The sequence below is a fragment of the Dasypus novemcinctus genome, chromosome 12 (assembly GCF_030445035.2).
Source record: "Dasypus novemcinctus isolate mDasNov1 chromosome 12, mDasNov1.1.hap2, whole genome shotgun sequence".
In the NCBI taxonomy this organism is placed as follows: Eukaryota; Metazoa; Chordata; class Mammalia; order Cingulata; family Dasypodidae; genus Dasypus; species Dasypus novemcinctus.
The window spans coordinates 57414568-57432338 of record NC_080684.1 but is presented as its reverse complement, the minus strand read 5'-3'; the positions used below and the strand labels follow the sequence as shown (position 1 = coordinate 57432338).

At 39.5% G+C, this 17771-nt stretch overlaps 1 protein-coding gene across 3 annotated transcripts in view; it reads left to right on the top strand.

Moving 5' to 3' along the window:
* The first annotated feature begins 5472 nt into the window (after positions 1-5472).
* The window catches only part of KCNC2 (potassium voltage-gated channel subfamily C member 2), a 195620-nt gene continuing 183321 nt past the window's right edge, over positions 5473-17771 (top strand). For 2 of the 3 annotated variants that reach the window (XM_058308438.1, XM_004462031.4), the window contains exons 1-2: positions 5502-6138; positions 7286-7988. In XM_058308438.1, the coding sequence (XP_058164421.1) occupies positions 7305-7988 (684 nt within the window). In that variant the 5' untranslated portion in view covers positions 5502-6138; positions 7286-7304. Of the gene's footprint in view, positions 6139-7285; positions 7989-17771 lie in introns of all 3 variants that reach the window. The other variant, XM_004462030.4, reaches the window with a different exon arrangement.

Here is a 17771-nt window from a genome sequence, read left to right as displayed (position 1 = left end):
TCCCAACCTTTTGCAGAACAGTATTTGTGACTCAGAGTCTCTATTCTTCTTCTTCTGTACTAAACAAATCCAGAGTTTTTTTAAAAAAAATTCTACTTTACTTGTCTATTTGATTACTGCTTTTATCATATGCTGTTTATTAAACAATGGGAAGAAATATATCCCTGAGACATTTTGATAAAGGGTTTTCAATTCATTAAACAATCAGAGTATGTCAAATTTGGTATCCTTTTCTCATATCTATTATCCTTTATTTCCTATACTGTATCTTTATCATCCTAAGTTGTCTTGGATTTTGGAGTCATATATACCTATATTAAAATTATTCTCCTGATTACTCTCTGATGAGGACATAAGAATTGGGATTAGATATTTGTGAGTTGAACTCTATTACCTGTCTCATGAGTTGTGTGATCTTGGGCAAATTATTTTAAAATTTCAAAGTCTCAGTCTCACCATCTGTAAAATGCTGGTAAAAAACAACAGGTTAAGGATTAAATGAGCTAAATCTAAAACTCTTGGCATCTTATTTTGCACTTAAATATTTAAACAAGTTTTGACTACAGCAGTTGCTAATGTTATCTTTCCCTTTATCATTCTGAGACTCCCTTGCAAACATAAAAAAGAATGAATATTTTGATCCTTACTTGACAGAATTATTTTAATGTGTGATACAATAATATAATATGATTCCTGTTTTCATAAAGGAACCTCAAAAAATGTTAGCTTTATTCCTGCTGAAACTGCCACTTACCAAACTCATTGACACCACCACTTATCCAATTTTTAGAGTAGCCCCTCCTTTACTGGCTTGTAGACGTTTCTAGAAACTTTCATTCACATGCCCACCTCTTCATGTTTAGACAAAGGAAGTTTGCTACCTCTCGATATAAGTTACTGTTTCTGAAGTCAGCTCTAATCAGTTCTAGTCACAAAGCATGCTAGGCCTCCATTTTAGGACCAAGCATAATTGCAACAAAGCATGCTCCATTTAACCCCTCCTTCCCCAAACTTGATTGGCCCACATGATCCTTAACCATGCCACTCAGCTGCCTTTCCCAAACTTCATTTGCCCATGTCATCTCACTCCATCCTTAACCACTCTCTTAAGGCCACCTTCCCCAAACAGTATAAAACCCCTGTGCCCATTTTGTTTGGGGAGAATGATTTGAGCCTTGCCTCCAATCTTCTTACTGGCCAACCATGCAATAAATTTTTTCTTTTCTCTAAATCCTGGTGACTCAGTATTGGCTTCTATGTGCATGGGGCAAATGGACGCTCTTGGTGGTATCACTTACCCACTCCTCCCTATTCAGCTAATTTCTTGTCATATTTTTTAAATAAACATTTGTCTCAATACTGCTTCTATGGACAATATTTTATAAAATGTAAGGTAGTTTTTAAAAACACAGACTTTCAAGTTCTACACCAAACCAACTGAATCAGAATATCAGGTTGGAAGCTTTTGCTTTTGCATTTTAAGAAACCTTTTAGGAAAGTATGACATACTTCAAAACATCAAACTCCTATAAGGGGTGCGAGGTTATAAAGACAATGTTAGGATAGCGAATCTATTAGGAGTATATAATGAAGTAGGGCAAGGCATACACACTTAGGAAATAATTAGCTCCAGAAGGCAGAAAAGTTTTAAAACTACAGGTTATAAAGTTTTAATGAAGTATCTAGTATCCATGACCTATTGAGGAACAAGAACAATAAGAAAGCAAAGTACATTTTATTGATGTAATATATATACATATATATTGGTAATAATATAATCCTTAGTGAGGGCAATCATCCTATGCAAAACTATTGTATGCTGTCTCCATTGTAGTTTATGATAACTTCAGGTAGTATAGGATGAATAACGGGCTGCTCTCTTTACTAAAGTTATCTAACTACCATAGTTATTGTCACCTCATTCTCATTCACATCATCTGACAGAATTTCTCATAACAAGAAGCCTAGTTTCAATTCTGCTTTTAATGCTCATCAGTCAACATCATCCTATATTCATGGAAATTTCTCTCTTCTTTCAATCTAAAATGCTTTTTTCAGCACTCTTGCACATTAATTTTCCTGTTATATAGCAAACTCTAATTGGCTAAATGTCTATGCTGTTATGTTGGGTATTTATTTAGAACCTCAGCTTCTGACAACCTATAAAAATATGGATTTCTTAAAAATCAAGCGGCCAAATTGTAAAATTATTAATCCATTAATTCTTCATATAAAGGTCCATTTTGTCCTAACTTTCATGGGTAGCTAAGTGGGAAAGAAAGAAAAAAAAGTGTATTGTACAGAGTATGCTATTAGAAGATGATTAAAACCTATATTTTAAAGTTAAAATAACTTGAGAAGAAAGATTTATTATAAGGATTCTAAAGTTTATTTCCTTGCTTCTTGATTTAATATATTTGAGCTAGTTTCAGCCTCTGTATAAGGCAGTAGAGTATAAAGATTGAAGCTAGGATTGTCATCAAAGGATATTGTTATTGTGCTGCTTCTGTCATTAGTTATGTGATATGTGTTGTGATTTGGGGCTAAGACTTATTCTTCATTTGATGATAAGAAAAGCTACCAATTAGTGAATGGTTAAAAAGTGCTGGAAATTTTGTGAGTGCCTGATAGACTTTATCTCATTTAATTCTCATAGTAATTATGGTTTCATCATCCCCGTTCTATGTTTCTCTTATCATGAAGAAGGCTGGCTCAGTTTTGATCTCATGACACCAGGGTAGGACTCCAAAAAAGAGAGATGGCAGAAGCATGCAAGGCCTGGGCTTGAAGCTGGAATTGTGGATTGAGAAGTGTTCCCAACAAATTTATGAACCTCGGGTGTGGCCCTTTTAGGAATTAGGATCTTTGCATATGTAATTAATTAAGAGGAAATCGTTCTGGATTAGGGTTGACGCTAAATCCAATGACGGTAGTTCTTATAAGACTAGGCGAAGATACACAAAGAAATACCCAGAAGGAAGAAAGTCACGTGAAAAGAAAGCAGAGGTTGGAGTGAGGCAGCTTCAAGCCAGAGAATACCAAGGATTGCAGGGAGCCACCAGATGCTAGGAAGAGACAAGGACAGATTCTCCCCTCCAGGTTTCAGAGGGAGCCTGGCCCCACTGACACCATGACACCTTGATTTCAGATTTCTAGCTTTCAGAACTATGAGACAATAAATTTCTATTGCTAAGTTTGTGGTGGTTACAGAAACCCTAAGAAATTCATATAGACATTTTCACTGCACTCTATGGGCCAAAGTAAGTCAAAGCCAGCACAGTTTCAAGGGGTAGAAAACAGATTTGATGAGAGAAGCGGCAAAGTCACATTGTAAACTAGGGATGCCCATAGGGAGGAATGGAAAATTGCAGCTATTTTAAAAATCTACTGCAGATGGATCATATTTATGAATGTATTACTTTTCTGAGGGTGGATAATATTTTTTAAAACCTTTATACTATACTTTAAAAGAGTTAACTTGTTCAAATGTTAAACTTTCACAAGTATGTCATTCTGACAGTCTCAGTGTGCCTTCATGAGATCATTCCAAATTTCTGGGGAGATGTAGTGCCTAGTTCCTATAACCTTCTGTGATGTTGACTCAAGAATATAAAGAAAGCAGCATTTCAGTGGCTTCCCAGCAAGGGGTAATGCCCATAAGGTCTTTTAAATCCTTGCTCCACACAGACCAAGAAAAGAAACCATGACTTCTTTTTTTCTCCTCAGTTTCCTACTGCCATCTTTCAAAGCTTTGCTTTCTTTTCACTTTCATCTATTTTTCACAGCAGGATCAGCAGAGTTAGTTGGCTGGAGGGGTTTCTGTTCTCTCTGTCTTATATAACAAAGCATGGCTAGTTGTCTTAGGATCTTCCCCACTTATGTTGACCAGAAAAAATAAAATAAAATAAAAGAGACTATTTTTTATTCATTGCTTTGTGTATCAGTTCTCTACTGAGATTCACATTTCATCCTTTTATCTTCCCACATTCTTATTTTCAAATATACCTAACTATTCTCTAATCTCATATCTAATCCTTTATGAATCACAATTCTGAGTTCTAAAAGAGGATCCTCTTATCAGCATAATTATATCTATCTTTCATAATCTTAGATCAATGTTGATTCATTCTCTTTGTTTTTTCATTTCTTTCATGAATTCTTTGCATCATTTCAACCTTTCGGTTTCTCTAAAATATGAATTTAAGATAATGAAGCTAAAGGCTTTCATGATAGATTCTTGCCATATTCATGAGTTATTTTTCTAAAGTCTTATTGTTCTTCATTTAAAGTAAAAGGAGTTTTTTTTTGGAAATTTCATCTTGCACATAGTAAGAGCTCAGTAAATGTTATCTATTATTATATATGCTTCTGATACTACTATCAATAAAATAAAAAATTATTTTTATTAATTTATTTTAAAGCAAGCCATATGCCTTTTTTCCCTATCGAGTTTATAGCATTAAGCAATTTAAGAACCATCTAGACAATATAAGAATGTATATTATAATTTGATTATACCTTTACTGTGTAATTTTTCTTGCCATTGAAATTTACTATTATTTTTGGAAATTCCCCAGTGATTGATACTTATACAAAACTAAAATTGGTCTCAGCATTTATGCCTTACACTTTTTTTTAATGTGTTGGCAGATTAGATTTATATTACCACAAAGCTGGGGCCATATGGTTGTTACTTACATTATCATTGCACATTTACTGTCATATTCAGTCAGTATATTCTTATAAATGTATATATATCATATTTTCTCATGCATTTTTCCTAGACCTCAATGACCTTCCAAAGAGCTGTCAGTTCTTTAATTTGATTATTTGATAATATGTCAAACAGGTGAATTGTTTATATTTCATTCCTACCTTGCAGTCCTCTATATTGCTAAACCTTTATTAGTAGCTCATAAGTCCTGTACTTTCCAAACCCTAATTTCAATATCAATAACTGTTTTTCAAAGACAGTTCCTCCCACATAAAACCTGGTGTTTTTCCCCCATTGTGGATTTCAAACCTAACAAACTATTCCTGGAATATGGCCATGCTTCCTTTTCTTTTCTTTTCTCTTTTTCTTTTTCTCTTTCTTTCAACACGCAGACACACACACACACACACACACACACACACACACACACACAGTTTGGTTATGAGGCCCAATTAAAACCTGGGGAAGCAGAATTGCTTTGACACTTAGGTATCTATTACTCATCTTTTTTGTACCCGACAAAGAAATCTGAATTTTCACTTGCTAAAGCATTATGTTCCTGGAATACACTTTTAGAACTAGTTTTGCTTTGTATAACCATAATGTGGTGGATAGAGACCTACATTTGTCTGAAGAGTAAACCAGAGTCATGTATGAGATGAGAAACAAAACTCACTTGTCATCTATAGCTGTCATTAAGGAACAAATGCAATTGGTCTTACATTCTTCTCAATTGTTGGGAAGGGTGGGGCAGAGGAGAGAAAAAGGCGCGTGGGGAGTGGGGTGTAAATAAGGCGGGCCGAAGCTCCAGAGAGGGAGGAGACAGCTTCAAGGAAGAGAAATATATGAAAGTGGTTGGTACAACATAGCTTCTCCACGCTCACCCACCCACCCTTTCCGGAGCTCTGTGCTTCGGGTGGCGGCGGGAGGCTGAAGGGACAGCTCCAGCAGTGGCTGCTTTTGGGAGCAGCAAAATCTGCAGGGTGAAATCCCGGCAAAGCGACTTCACCTTCGCCTGGGTGAGCCCTCCTGACCTCTGGCCGGTCTCCCCTTCACGCCGCGGCCAGGAGATCCGCCAGGTCCCCGGCGGGGTGGGAGAGCGCCGGCTGGACCCGCCCCGCGCTGCGAGCTCCATGGTTTGCCCAGCCGGGCGCGATGGTGACTTCGGGCGCGGAGGCTGGCGCCCGGCGAGCCCGCGGCTCGCGGAATGAAAGCGGGGAGCGCAGCCCGCGGCCGGCGGGGTCTGTCTGCCCGGCCCCCGCGCCCGGAGGCGGCCCAACCACCTGAACCCGGAAAACGCCAACAAGTAGTTTCTCCTCCGAGAAGGGCGGCTCCGCGGAGCGTGGGGACTCAACCAGGCTGCGGAGGGAACGTCGTCCACTCGGAAACCAAAGCAGAGCCACTTTCCTCTCGGTCTCGTTAAGGTATCAGGGCGGGGAGGAGAAGGGGATGCTTTCCTGGGCAGGGCACGCCGACCCTGCAGGCAGGGGTCCACCCTCCGTTCCGCAGTGGGAAGGTAGAGGTGAAGCCCAAAGGAGAGGTGGCTAGAGGCTGGAAACCTTCTCAGTTCGGACCTCCAGAGATCCAGGGGGTGTGCCTGCGGCAGCTTTTCCCTGGGTCTCACCCCTCCTAGAAAGCAAGTCCCCACCCTGCATCCCAAAGCATTTGTTTTTCTTGGGGGGGGGGGGGTACCGTGATGGGTGGGATTCACTGATCACTTCTATTCTCAAACGTGGATCCTAGCCGGTCGTTTCCATTCGCAAGTAATAAAAACAAGAAAAATAAAAACAATAATGTGAAAAGGAAATTGGATCAGGAAATTAGTTGGAGGTCTCCTTGGTGAAAAGCAACAGCAGAGAATTTTTGCTTTTGCTCTGACTTCTGCATTCAGTCCTTTTGCCTGATCCGTGAGGGACAGAGTTGAGTGAACCGAGAACAGGTCGCGCAAAGGGCACTGCCCCAGCTCTGGGGAGCAGCGAGCGGTCAGGGTGGATGGAGGGTGCGCGGGCAATCGGGGCTTTCCAGGCAGGCCGGGGGGCTCCCACCCAAACTGCCAAGTTACCTTAGCGGAGAGAATTTCCAGCCTGGGGGAACTGGATCCAGGCTAGGGGAGGGATTGAGAGGACGGCTAGGAGAGCTGAAGAGAGGTTCCAGGGGAGGCGGATAGAGGAAGGCAGGCGAGAGGGAGAGTGGGAGTTAGGAGCGCGAGAGGGTGGTACGGGGCTGGGAACTGGTGTGAATGGAGAGAGGACTGAGGGAAGGGAGAGGGAAGGGTGCAAAGACGAAGGAGGAGGTCTTAGATCAAAGAGAGGAAGATGTGAGGCAAGGAAAAAGTGTCCGGGAAGGGCAAGAAGGCTTGGGCAGCTGTCTTCTTAGTTCTCATAATAGCTGGGAAAGGTGTGATGCGAGAGGCGAGGGCAGGGCTGCTGACAGATCTCCTCCGGGGAGGTCGTTGGCGCTTAACCATCAGCCAGCCGCGCATCCCGAGGCCATGGGCTGGGGGTGGGTGGGTCGTGGGACGGCTCTGACGGCCGAGAGCTTTAACTTGGCGCTGTGCTCGCCTTCCCCCAGTCATGTCTGAGCCACAGAGATGGGCAAGATCGAGAACAACGAGAGGGTGATCCTCAATGTCGGGGGCACCCGGCACGAAACCTACCGCAGCACCCTCAAGACCCTGCCCGGGACGCGCCTGGCCTTGCTGGCCGCCTCGGAGCCCCACGGCGACTGCCTGACGGCGGCGGGCGACCAGCCACAGCCGTCGCCGCCTCCGCTGTCGCCGCAGCCGCGGCCGCTCTCGCTGGCCCCGGGCCCCGGCGGCTGCTTCGAGGGCGGCGCAGGCCCCCGCAGCCCCCGCGGCGGCGGCGTGGACCACCCCGCCGGCGGCCGCGAGTTCTTCTTCGACCGGCACCCGGGCGTCTTCGCCTACGTGCTCAACTACTACCGCACGGGCAAGCTGCACTGCCCGGCCGACGTGTGCGGGCCGCTCTTCGAGGAGGAGCTGGCCTTCTGGGGCATCGACGAGACCGACGTGGAGCCCTGCTGCTGGATGACCTACCGGCAGCACCGCGACGCCGAGGAGGCGCTCGACATCTTCGAGACCCCCGACCTCATTGGCGGCGACCCCGGCGACGACGAGGACCTGGCGGCCAAGAGGCTGGGCATCGAGGACGCGGCGGGGCTGGGGGGCCCCGACGGCAAGGCCGGCCGTTGGAAGAGGCTGCAGCCCCGCGTGTGGGCCCTCTTTGAGGATCCCTATTCGTCCAGAGCTGCCAGGGTAAGGCCCGCATCAGCCTCTTCCCTGCTGCTCCAACCTCTCCCCACTCCCTTGCTGTTCATTCCCACCAGGGGCCACTGGGATGGGGGTTAGGGGGAGGAGAGGGCAGGGGCTCCCCAGTTGTGAGGTTAGAGGCCCATCTGGGGTAGGGTCCCTGGCCCTATACCGCCCTTCCCCCCCCCAATCTTTTTTAAAAAATTTTATCCCCTGCCCCAATTTAAACTGTGATTTCTTTCAGCAGATGGCACCTAAAGGGCGAACGTCAACTTCTTTGTGATACTCTGGGGCCTTGTCCTGAACCTGCTCTCACGGTTCCTGTTGCATTTTCCTCATTCTTAGGTTCCAACTTTTCCTGTAGCTCTGATGTCCCTTCCCGCCCCACTCTTTCAGTGGGGCCTGACAACTGTCACATCTGACTCACCCAAAACAGTGGCCCTAATTAGGGATCTATTCTGAGGACAGAGGAAGGGGAAATGGAGTATATGAGTATGTCAGTGAGTGTGTGTGCCTGTGGTGGCTCGGAGGTTCATTTTGTGAATAGTCTCCTGATTGCTAGCTAGTTGGGCCTGTGTTCTATCAAGGGAGAAAAGTGCAGGATTGCTTGCTTCAGAGTTGACCAGAGAGCCCAGTTGCACACTGAATTTTGGAGTCTGATGCTTTTTTCCTTATGCTGCATCTGTTCTTTACGGATTGAGTATGAAGCAGTCACTCCAGTGATTGTAGTTTAATCTAATTCTCTGAATTTGATTACTTTAGATTGTAACAAACTTCATTGAACTCTTTAGACTGTGAACCCAGTGCTTCAATTTGTGTGTGTGTGTGTCTGGCTTGACTGAATTATTTCCTGACACTCCCAATTAATTCTTCAGAATCCCATGAAGGGACTGTAAAAGTAAACAATAGTGATTCCTCCAGTCTAAAGGAAATAAAAGAAATATAAATAACCAAAAATTATACAGTACATGAATGGTTTATAATTATATGTGAGAAAGGAATACTGTATTCACTGAAATCTGTGCAACTCTGTGTCTGGCTTGCTTCTGACACCCAGAAAAGACACCCCCCCTGGGTAGAATGGGAATTTTCCCAGCTTCACTTTGTCTCCATCCTCCTTATACTTTTCTATGCAAGTGAGAAGTATTTGTCTCTGAGATAGTGTGCAACTGTCTATTTACTAACTTGTTTCAAGTGCTGCTGAAACCAGATAGGTTGTCAGAAGATGTGTTTCTGATACCACTTTGGAAATCTGAAGATATGTTTTCTTTTCAGTTTGAAATAGAACATAAAAGAGACAATTTATGGATTATTATTTTCTTGGACTTGGCATTTAATTGGAAACAAATTTTAGCATGTTCACATTCACATATGAATATAGAATCAATAACTTCAACTATGAAATCTTTTAATACCATTCTATAAATTCAACAACAAGAATTGGCATTCAGGAAAAACAAAACAAAACAAGTGCATATTTATTTAAATTAAATCACAGGCTCATGACCATTACATCTGTGTATTTGGATTCCGGCTGAGTTCCATGGTACTCTTTTCACTTGCTGGCTGAAAACATCATCTGAATTTGTTTTCTAGCCTTATCATGTGATTTCCCCACTCCTCCTCCCCCAGATCCTGTGCTGTAAAGAAAGCAGAATGTTTATTACCTTTCTTCAAACTTTAAGGAGGTGCTCAAGTTTTATCATTGCTATGGAATTTCATTCTACTGATTATTTTCAAAAGGGTAGACCAATGACCTCAAAAATAGTTTTTTGTTTGGTTAAATCCTTCTAAGATTTTATTATATAAAATTGAGAATTTGACCTGCATTCATTTTAGGTGAAGAAAGAACTCGGAATTAGAGATTTATACAAGGTAAATTCTTAGCACAGTTAAGAATCACAAACCTGGAAAATTTCTTTGAGGCCACCTAGTCAAGACCCCTTATTTTGTAAGTTGAGGAAACTTAAGACTGCAAATGCTAAGTGATGACCAAGGTCATATATCAAGTTAACAGCAGAGCCAAAATTATTCCAGAGGTCTCATGACACCGTCCTCAGGCCCTTTCCACCACAACCACTGATTATAACTGACTGGTTTGTGAAATCTCTGCAGATCTGTGCTGCTCTTGAGATTTAATGCAGTATGAGACATTCACTACAATTTTAACTTTTCAAGGTCATGTATAACTTTTTAAAAATATATATATTCTGACACTTGGTTAATAGAATTATTAGCCTGCATCACTGAATATAGAACTAAAATTATAGGACTTCAATTAACTTCTTAAAATGAACCTGTTTCAACTTTCCATTTTTCTTGACCAGTTGGTATTCAATGTTTTGTTTTCTTTCAGGTGAGATAACGTTGTGGGTCTTGTCTTCAGGGAAATCTCTTTTTAAATTACTAGGGATTGCCTAAGAAATAGTAACCAGAAACCACCATTCTATTTAAGTATTATTTAATATTTTTATATTAACATTTATTGTTCAGATGATGGTCTGACTTAATGTTAGTTTGATAGATACGACTACATTAAGGAGGCCTCAGGATGAAATTATATTTTGCGTGGATGTGATTCTAGGAGACATAAATCAATTATCAAGCAGTTTGCTTTAACTGTAATCTTACTGACACAAGCTCTTTCATAAAGACTCCTACCTTTTTTTTACATTAGTAAATCTTTTATTGATATACCTGAGTTGAACAATTTTGATTGTTTGAATTCCTTTTTCAACTTGTTATAGCTACTATCGTTATTTTCTTCATCTTTCTGATATTGGAGAGATTGACTTAATTATGTCATAGACGTGTTTTATTTCTAGCTTTTATGATCTAACTTGGCAGACTGAAACAACAGTGAGAGGAACTGGATAATTATTTAAATTTTGCAAAACCAAAGGTAGATATACAGACTCCCTCTTCTTGCTTTGTGTGTGTGTGGGGGGAGGGGAGGTGGAGTGGGGTGAGGTGATTTTAGAGTGGGCCTCTTCCTTTTTGGCTTATGGATATCTTTGATTACCTGATACTCTTTTTTTTTTTTTCCTTTCAAGGAGGTTTTAGAAAAGCAAAAATAAGAAATAGTTGCTACGGAGCCACAATAAATATGTTGACTTTTTGGTATAGGTCTAGGTCACCTCATATGTGTGTTTAAAACTTTTATCTAATGTACCATCATTGTACAGATAATCTTGAATCATACATATATTGAGATAGTGAACCCATCATTTTTAATCTTGAAAATATTCACTTTATTAGCATTTAAGATTGCTTTATTTCTACAATATTACTGAAACATGCCACTTAAAAGTACTAAAATTTAAATTAAATTTCAGTATCTTGAATTGGAGACAGATTTGCTAATATTTAATTTACTTTTGATTTGCCCTTTTTTTTCCTTTCCCAAGCTACAAAACAAAGCAGAATGGAAATGATTTACATAACCATTTGCTGGCATTAAGTGTAAATTTTAATTAAAAAAATATATGATAAGGTAAGGACAATTTGAGATACATTATATTAAGATGGAAAGAAACAGTTTTTATTAATTCTGTTTTGAATCATTGTTCCAATTAAAGGAATTAATGACCAAATAATTGCATGTTCATAAACTATGGTCATCAATTATTAAAATATTTAGGTGATTCATTTAGTTAATGTATACTAATTATGTCGTCACTACAGACCAGAAACTATGCAAGATACTGGGAAGGCAGAGAGAGGATATGGTCCCTTGCCCTAAATAAAGACATTATTGACTAAATTTAACCACAATCCAAAAACAACATCAAACAAAATCCCAGAGATACGAAAGATAAATTAAAAAAAAAATATCATATGGAAATATTAACGCACATATGAAGGAAAATATCCCTTTTCGAAATCATGGTTTTTCTAATTATTAGCCTTTGATTATGAACGTGTTTGGCTCTTTTATTTTATTTTAAAGTGGTATATATGCTCTCTTATTACGATATGATTGGAGAATATGGTGAAAGCTATAATTACAGCACACTATTGAATTATCTGTGTTGTGGTCAAGTGCTTTCATTTCCTTCGTATTAATTAAAGCCGTGGCCAACCATTTGACTATGCAAATCCAAGCTCCAGATCCTTGAAAAACATCTACTCCAATAGTCTATGGGTCTGCAGCTGTCATATAAGCATCTAAGTGTATTTTCACCTTTCCCAAGCTACTTAATTGTGTACAGTTCATAAACAACTTAAAATTTATGCTAAAATTTTGAGCATTGGATATGATCAGACTACCTGATTCAATGTGTCCTTAAAAGAACCATGTATTTGATCAAACACTGAATGATCTGGTCCATTGCTGGGCATTAGGCATGACAAAGGTGAATGTAAGTAGACAGATTAGATGTGATTTTTTTCTGTAATAGTTTGTTAAGAACTTATTTGTAGACCTGTTAACAAAATTAAATGAGAGAAAAGAAAATTTTCTTCTCAGTTGAGAAGTTCCTTTTCAAAGCAAAAGAAGGCAAGGAAATGTGTAGGTTTATATAAAAATGAATATCAACTTTTCCCATCTGAAAATATATATCATTACCATTTACTTTTATTACTACAAATAAAGTAACTGCGATTTTCAGGTCTTATAGTTTTTGAACTTCTGATTCGTATAGCCTTTTTATTAGGGCGACCTTTAAAAATATGTCTAAATGAAATAGTGCAGGGCACCAAAGAACTGGTAAAAGATAATCGTAGATCTCTAGGAAGGAAAATATAGTGGCAATCTCTATACAAATAACTATCAATATTTTATATACACAATTCAGTTTTGTTTGATGTTTGAAGGTATTTCTATTTCAGAAGAGCAATCAAGATATTTTTATGACAGAATAGGACTGTGATTTGCTTTCCTTATAGGTTGAAGGGTGGTAATTAATTTTAATACTGAGTAGTCAATATTTTCACTAAAAGTGAATAGAATGTAGGTGTTGGGAGGAAAAGAGAGTAGGAGTTGAGAATATATGCAAAAAGCACTGGAAAAAAACCTGAGTTAAGATTTATGAGACCTATGCCCCAAACCAGATTTCCCTACTATCTGTTTGACCTTGGAAAATATACTTAATCTTCTTGAGATTTTATTACTTTTGCCTTATTCTGACAAAATAAATTGGATGACCCATTGGGCTAGACAGAGTCCAAACTTTCTCCCAGCCTTAAGATTTTGGGATTTGAAGTAAAAATAAGGATAATTTCTATTAAAGATCCTGGGGACCAGGGACAATATGGCTGTGCCCACCTTGATTGTACTCTAAGGTCCATCACACTAATAAGATAAACCAGGATTTTTATTTTTATTTTTGCATTTATAACTTTCTGCCCTTTTTTTGCTACAGCTGTTGGATAGCTGCTGCTCTTGTTACCATAGAAACAGGTTGGCTCCTGGCTTCCTGTTTCCATTGAAAACAGCTTTCTCTAAACCACATATTGATCTCAGGAAATCATTTTGCTGTGGTTCTGTCATGAAACCCATAAAGATGATCAGCTCTGCCTTTTCCTAGGTCTAAAATTCAGTGCATGTGTATATTCATCCACCCACAAGGGTAAATGATTGTATAATCTCAGTTTTATTTCCATTTGAAAAGTGTCTTGTCAAGACACCATCCTTCCCCTCTTCCCATATCTTATATAGAAAGGGAAGTCTTATTCACTTTGAGGATTTACAGATGTGCCTAACACATTTAAGTGTTTACAAAATAGTGTCAAATTATTCGTGTCTAATCTCTTTCATAACCCATTCTATCTGAAAAAACATAGAGAATAGCGTATTGTCTAGCATGCTTCATAACTTTACATTTTAATGTGCTCATTAATGAGGAATTTTTCAAAATGAATGTGTATACTTATTTTATAGTTTCCATATTTCTCTTTTGAGGAAATACTTCTATTTCAGGATATGTGTAACTATAGAAAAAGAAGATCTGTACTGTCATACATAGATATATTCTCAGGAAGTGTATTTATAGAATTTTTAATATGGATAAGCAATGTAATATAAAATTTCAATTGAGAAAATGTGTGTGTAACACATGTATTCAAAACATGTATTATTTGAATAAAGTCAGTGCTTGGTATATGACAGACATTCAGTGTTCCTGAAATTTAGAATTGGAAGGATACATTTGCCTCTCCAGGTTTTCACAAAGAAGATAGCTGAATTGTTCATAGCCACAGATAATTAGTTGCAACGTCAGGACTGGAATTCGGGTCTCTGACTTCTGATTCTGTACTTTTCCCATTCAATCTTGAATGCTCAGGGTGGATGGTCTTTAACATTAATCGCACAGATTTCAGCCTTGTGAAGCAGCAAAAATATTAAGGATCATTAGGGTAAGGTAATCCCTCTTCCGTGCCTTACTACTCACCAATAGAGAAATTGTCACTGCTTTAGTCATGTACTTTATTTCCAGATCCCTTCTCCACATGCAGCCTTCTATCACCCCCTTTTTTGGCCTGCCATCTCCACCAGCTCTACATCCTACTGTTCCACTAACTTTAAAGCCTCAAAACGAAACCCTCCTTATGCTTATCCCCTATTTTTACTTTGGTTCACAATCTCAGTAGCGGAGTCACAAAAGCCTTACCTTTTAAGCTGAACTGTGTACAATAGGCTTCAGGAGAGGTTTAAATAAATAAAATATAATACTTATTTTCCCTGGTACCCCTTCTGTTGTGTGTGTGTTTGTGCGTGCGTGCGCGTGCACCTGTATCTTTTGGAATATGTTTTTCTTTTCTTGTTTGATATGTTGTATGTGTGTGTGTGTTTATGTAATCCTGGTTTACCAATTGGCAATGGATGATGCACTGTAACCAGCTTAGGGTGGAATTACCTGGGATCACTGTTACATTAAAAGAGAGAAACATAATTGGAGCTGTTATGGTTAAGATCGGAAAATAAGATTTGATGTATAGTAAGGAAAGGTGGTGCAGAAAAACTTCTCCCTGCACATTTCCTTAATGGAGTCAGCCAAAGGCAGTGTTTACTGCCCTGGGATGTAAAATAGTATTATAATTTTGGGTATGTTTGTGAGAATGTGTTTTAAAGGAATCAAAGCAGAAGGATTTGGGCCAAAATGTTGTTGGTATTGTTAGGAAAAAAATACTTTGATTTTTACAGTCACTTGACTGACCTTTCCTCATAGTTGATAAAGATAGTGACATCTTTGTAATTTTCTGACATTTCCTCAGTTAAAGAAATCCCATGCAGGAACCACAGAAGTGTTTTCATTCCCAGTGGGTTTGCTATCAGATTTTAGAGCTTTGCCATTCTTCATCTATCTGACAACATTGTTGCCATCTTTAAAAATTGGAACAAAAGTCAATGCCTAGAGTACAATGCTAGTGATTTAAAATTATTAGCTTTGAGCCAAAAAATTTTTCATTGATTGCCTAGATTTCTTCTGAGTTTTAGCTACTGTTCAAGTTTTAGTTATGGCATGTGGATGTCAACAGTTCTCTAATTTAAGAATAAATTAAAGTAGGGAATATTTTAAAAATCTGTTCTTTTTTTTTTTTTTACTTATGTATGATTTATTTATTTCATCTCTGATTTCTCTTTCTTAGCTTGTCCCTTGGTTACAATTGTTTTCTAGAAATAGGTACAGTTGTCAGAACACTTGACATTGTGCTTTGATGCTGGGTTTCTTTTTCAATAACCTTTTGTGGTTCCTCTACCTTGGATTGCATCGATTGGTTGATGAAATAGTGTTAATTGTCATCAGACATTAGTACATTTCTCTCAGTTAAGCCAATTGGGGGAGGACCTAGCATCAAAGAAGAAAGAATAATCTTGCTTTTGCATCTCTCCACTGACAATTATTGAGCTTCAACAATTGGTTAGGCAGTGGATTAGGTAGAAGAATACAAAAATGATAAAAATAAGGCATTTGCTTTCAAGATGGTTGTATTTTGTTGCAAAAGAGCTGTAAGTCCATAGTTACAATATAATGCATTTAACACTGTGATAGTATTATTGATATAGCTCTGTTGTCACAGACCTGGAAGAGACCAACTTTCCTACAAAGAAGAAATGACATTTTAATTAACTCACAGAGGCGTCTTTTAGTGACCAAGGGGTTGGGGTTTTAATTATTATTTTTAAAATATATTTTTAATTTATTAAAAAAATACTTAGATTACATAAAATATAGCATAAAAAATATAAGGGATTCCCATATGCCCCATTCCCCACACCTCCCACCCTTACCCACATTACCAACTTTTTTCATTAGGGTGGTACTTTCATTGCAATTGATGAACACATTTTGGAACATTGCCACTAATCATGGATTATAGTTTACATTGTAGTTTACACTCTCCCACTGAGTTCTGTAGGTCAAGGCCGTATATATAATGACCTATCTCTGTCATTGCACTGTCACTCAGGACAATTCCACGTCCTGAAATTGCCCCTGTATTACACCTTTTGTCCCTCTCCCTGACTTCAGCACCTCCAGTGGCCACATCAATGATATAATTTCTTTCATTGCTAGAATCACAATAAGTCTATAGTAGAATACCAGTAAGTCCACTGTAGTCCATATTTTATTCCCCAATCCTGAGGATTCTGGGATGTTGATGCACTCTCCACCTCTAATTGAGAGGGGGATTCAGTTCCATACAGCTGATATATGGGATTCTCTTATTTGCAGTTGTAGACTCTCTTGGTTCCTTGGTGTGGTGATTGTCCATCCTCATCCCCTTATTAGTTGTCCCCGGGTTAGTTGAACTGGAGAGTAGTTGAACTTGTTAGTTGAACTGGAGAGTAGATGTTGCAACTCTGCTGTGGCTCAGGGCCCAGCTGGCACATGGACAGCTGAAAGATTTAAGTCTCTTGGATATACACCTACCAACTCCAGCACCAACTGTAGGTTCAAATAAAGGAGACAGAAGAGGCATGTGTAGAGAAGTCATATCTGAGTCCAACTCTGTCAAACTCCAAAGTAGGGCCTGCTATCTAGGCACCAACCTCTGGAACTATCTGCCATGACCATGGGACCTGGGTGTCTCCAGAGCCTGCAGGAGTTCCACTATTGGGGGTAGTTTCTATTTTGGCTGCCTATGAGATCCTGTTGAGACATGCATAAGCATTACCTCTGGAAGACCTCCCAACTCATTTTGAAATCTCTTAGCCATGTAAACTCATTTGTCTTGACCTTTCCCCCCTTTTATTCAAGGTCTTTTTCCAAACACCTTGCTCATTGGCGTTTGGTAGTTATCCCTTGGAACCAGGGAGGCTCATCCCCAGGAGTCATGTCCCACACTGGGGGATAGGTAATACATTTATATGCTGAGTTTGGCTCAGAGGGAGGCTCTCAGGAGGTAACTCTGAGGCACCTTACAACACGAGGCTATGTTGCAACTTCAAGAACAAAGGCTCATAAGGATAGTCTTAAATATCAAGCGCCCATCAATGGACACTAGTACTGTGCCTGTACTTGGATGATTGTTGCTGTTCCATTAGAGAATGTGGCAGAGCTCCCCAGGATGGGAATTCAGTATTCTTTCAGTTGTTGTGTGAAACTCTACCTACTGTGGCAATGTCCTATGAATACTTGAACACATTTATATGTATGCCCAGATGAACTTCCTCCTATGTAACCCCCATCACTGATACCCCACACCAATGATCCTCCCCTGCCATAGTTGTAACCCTTCTGTGATCCAAAACTTTAAAAATGAAGCCCAGAATATTGCCAAATAGAATGATTAGGAAAATGAAATAATAATGATATGTTTAAATATGAGAAATAGAGCTCATAA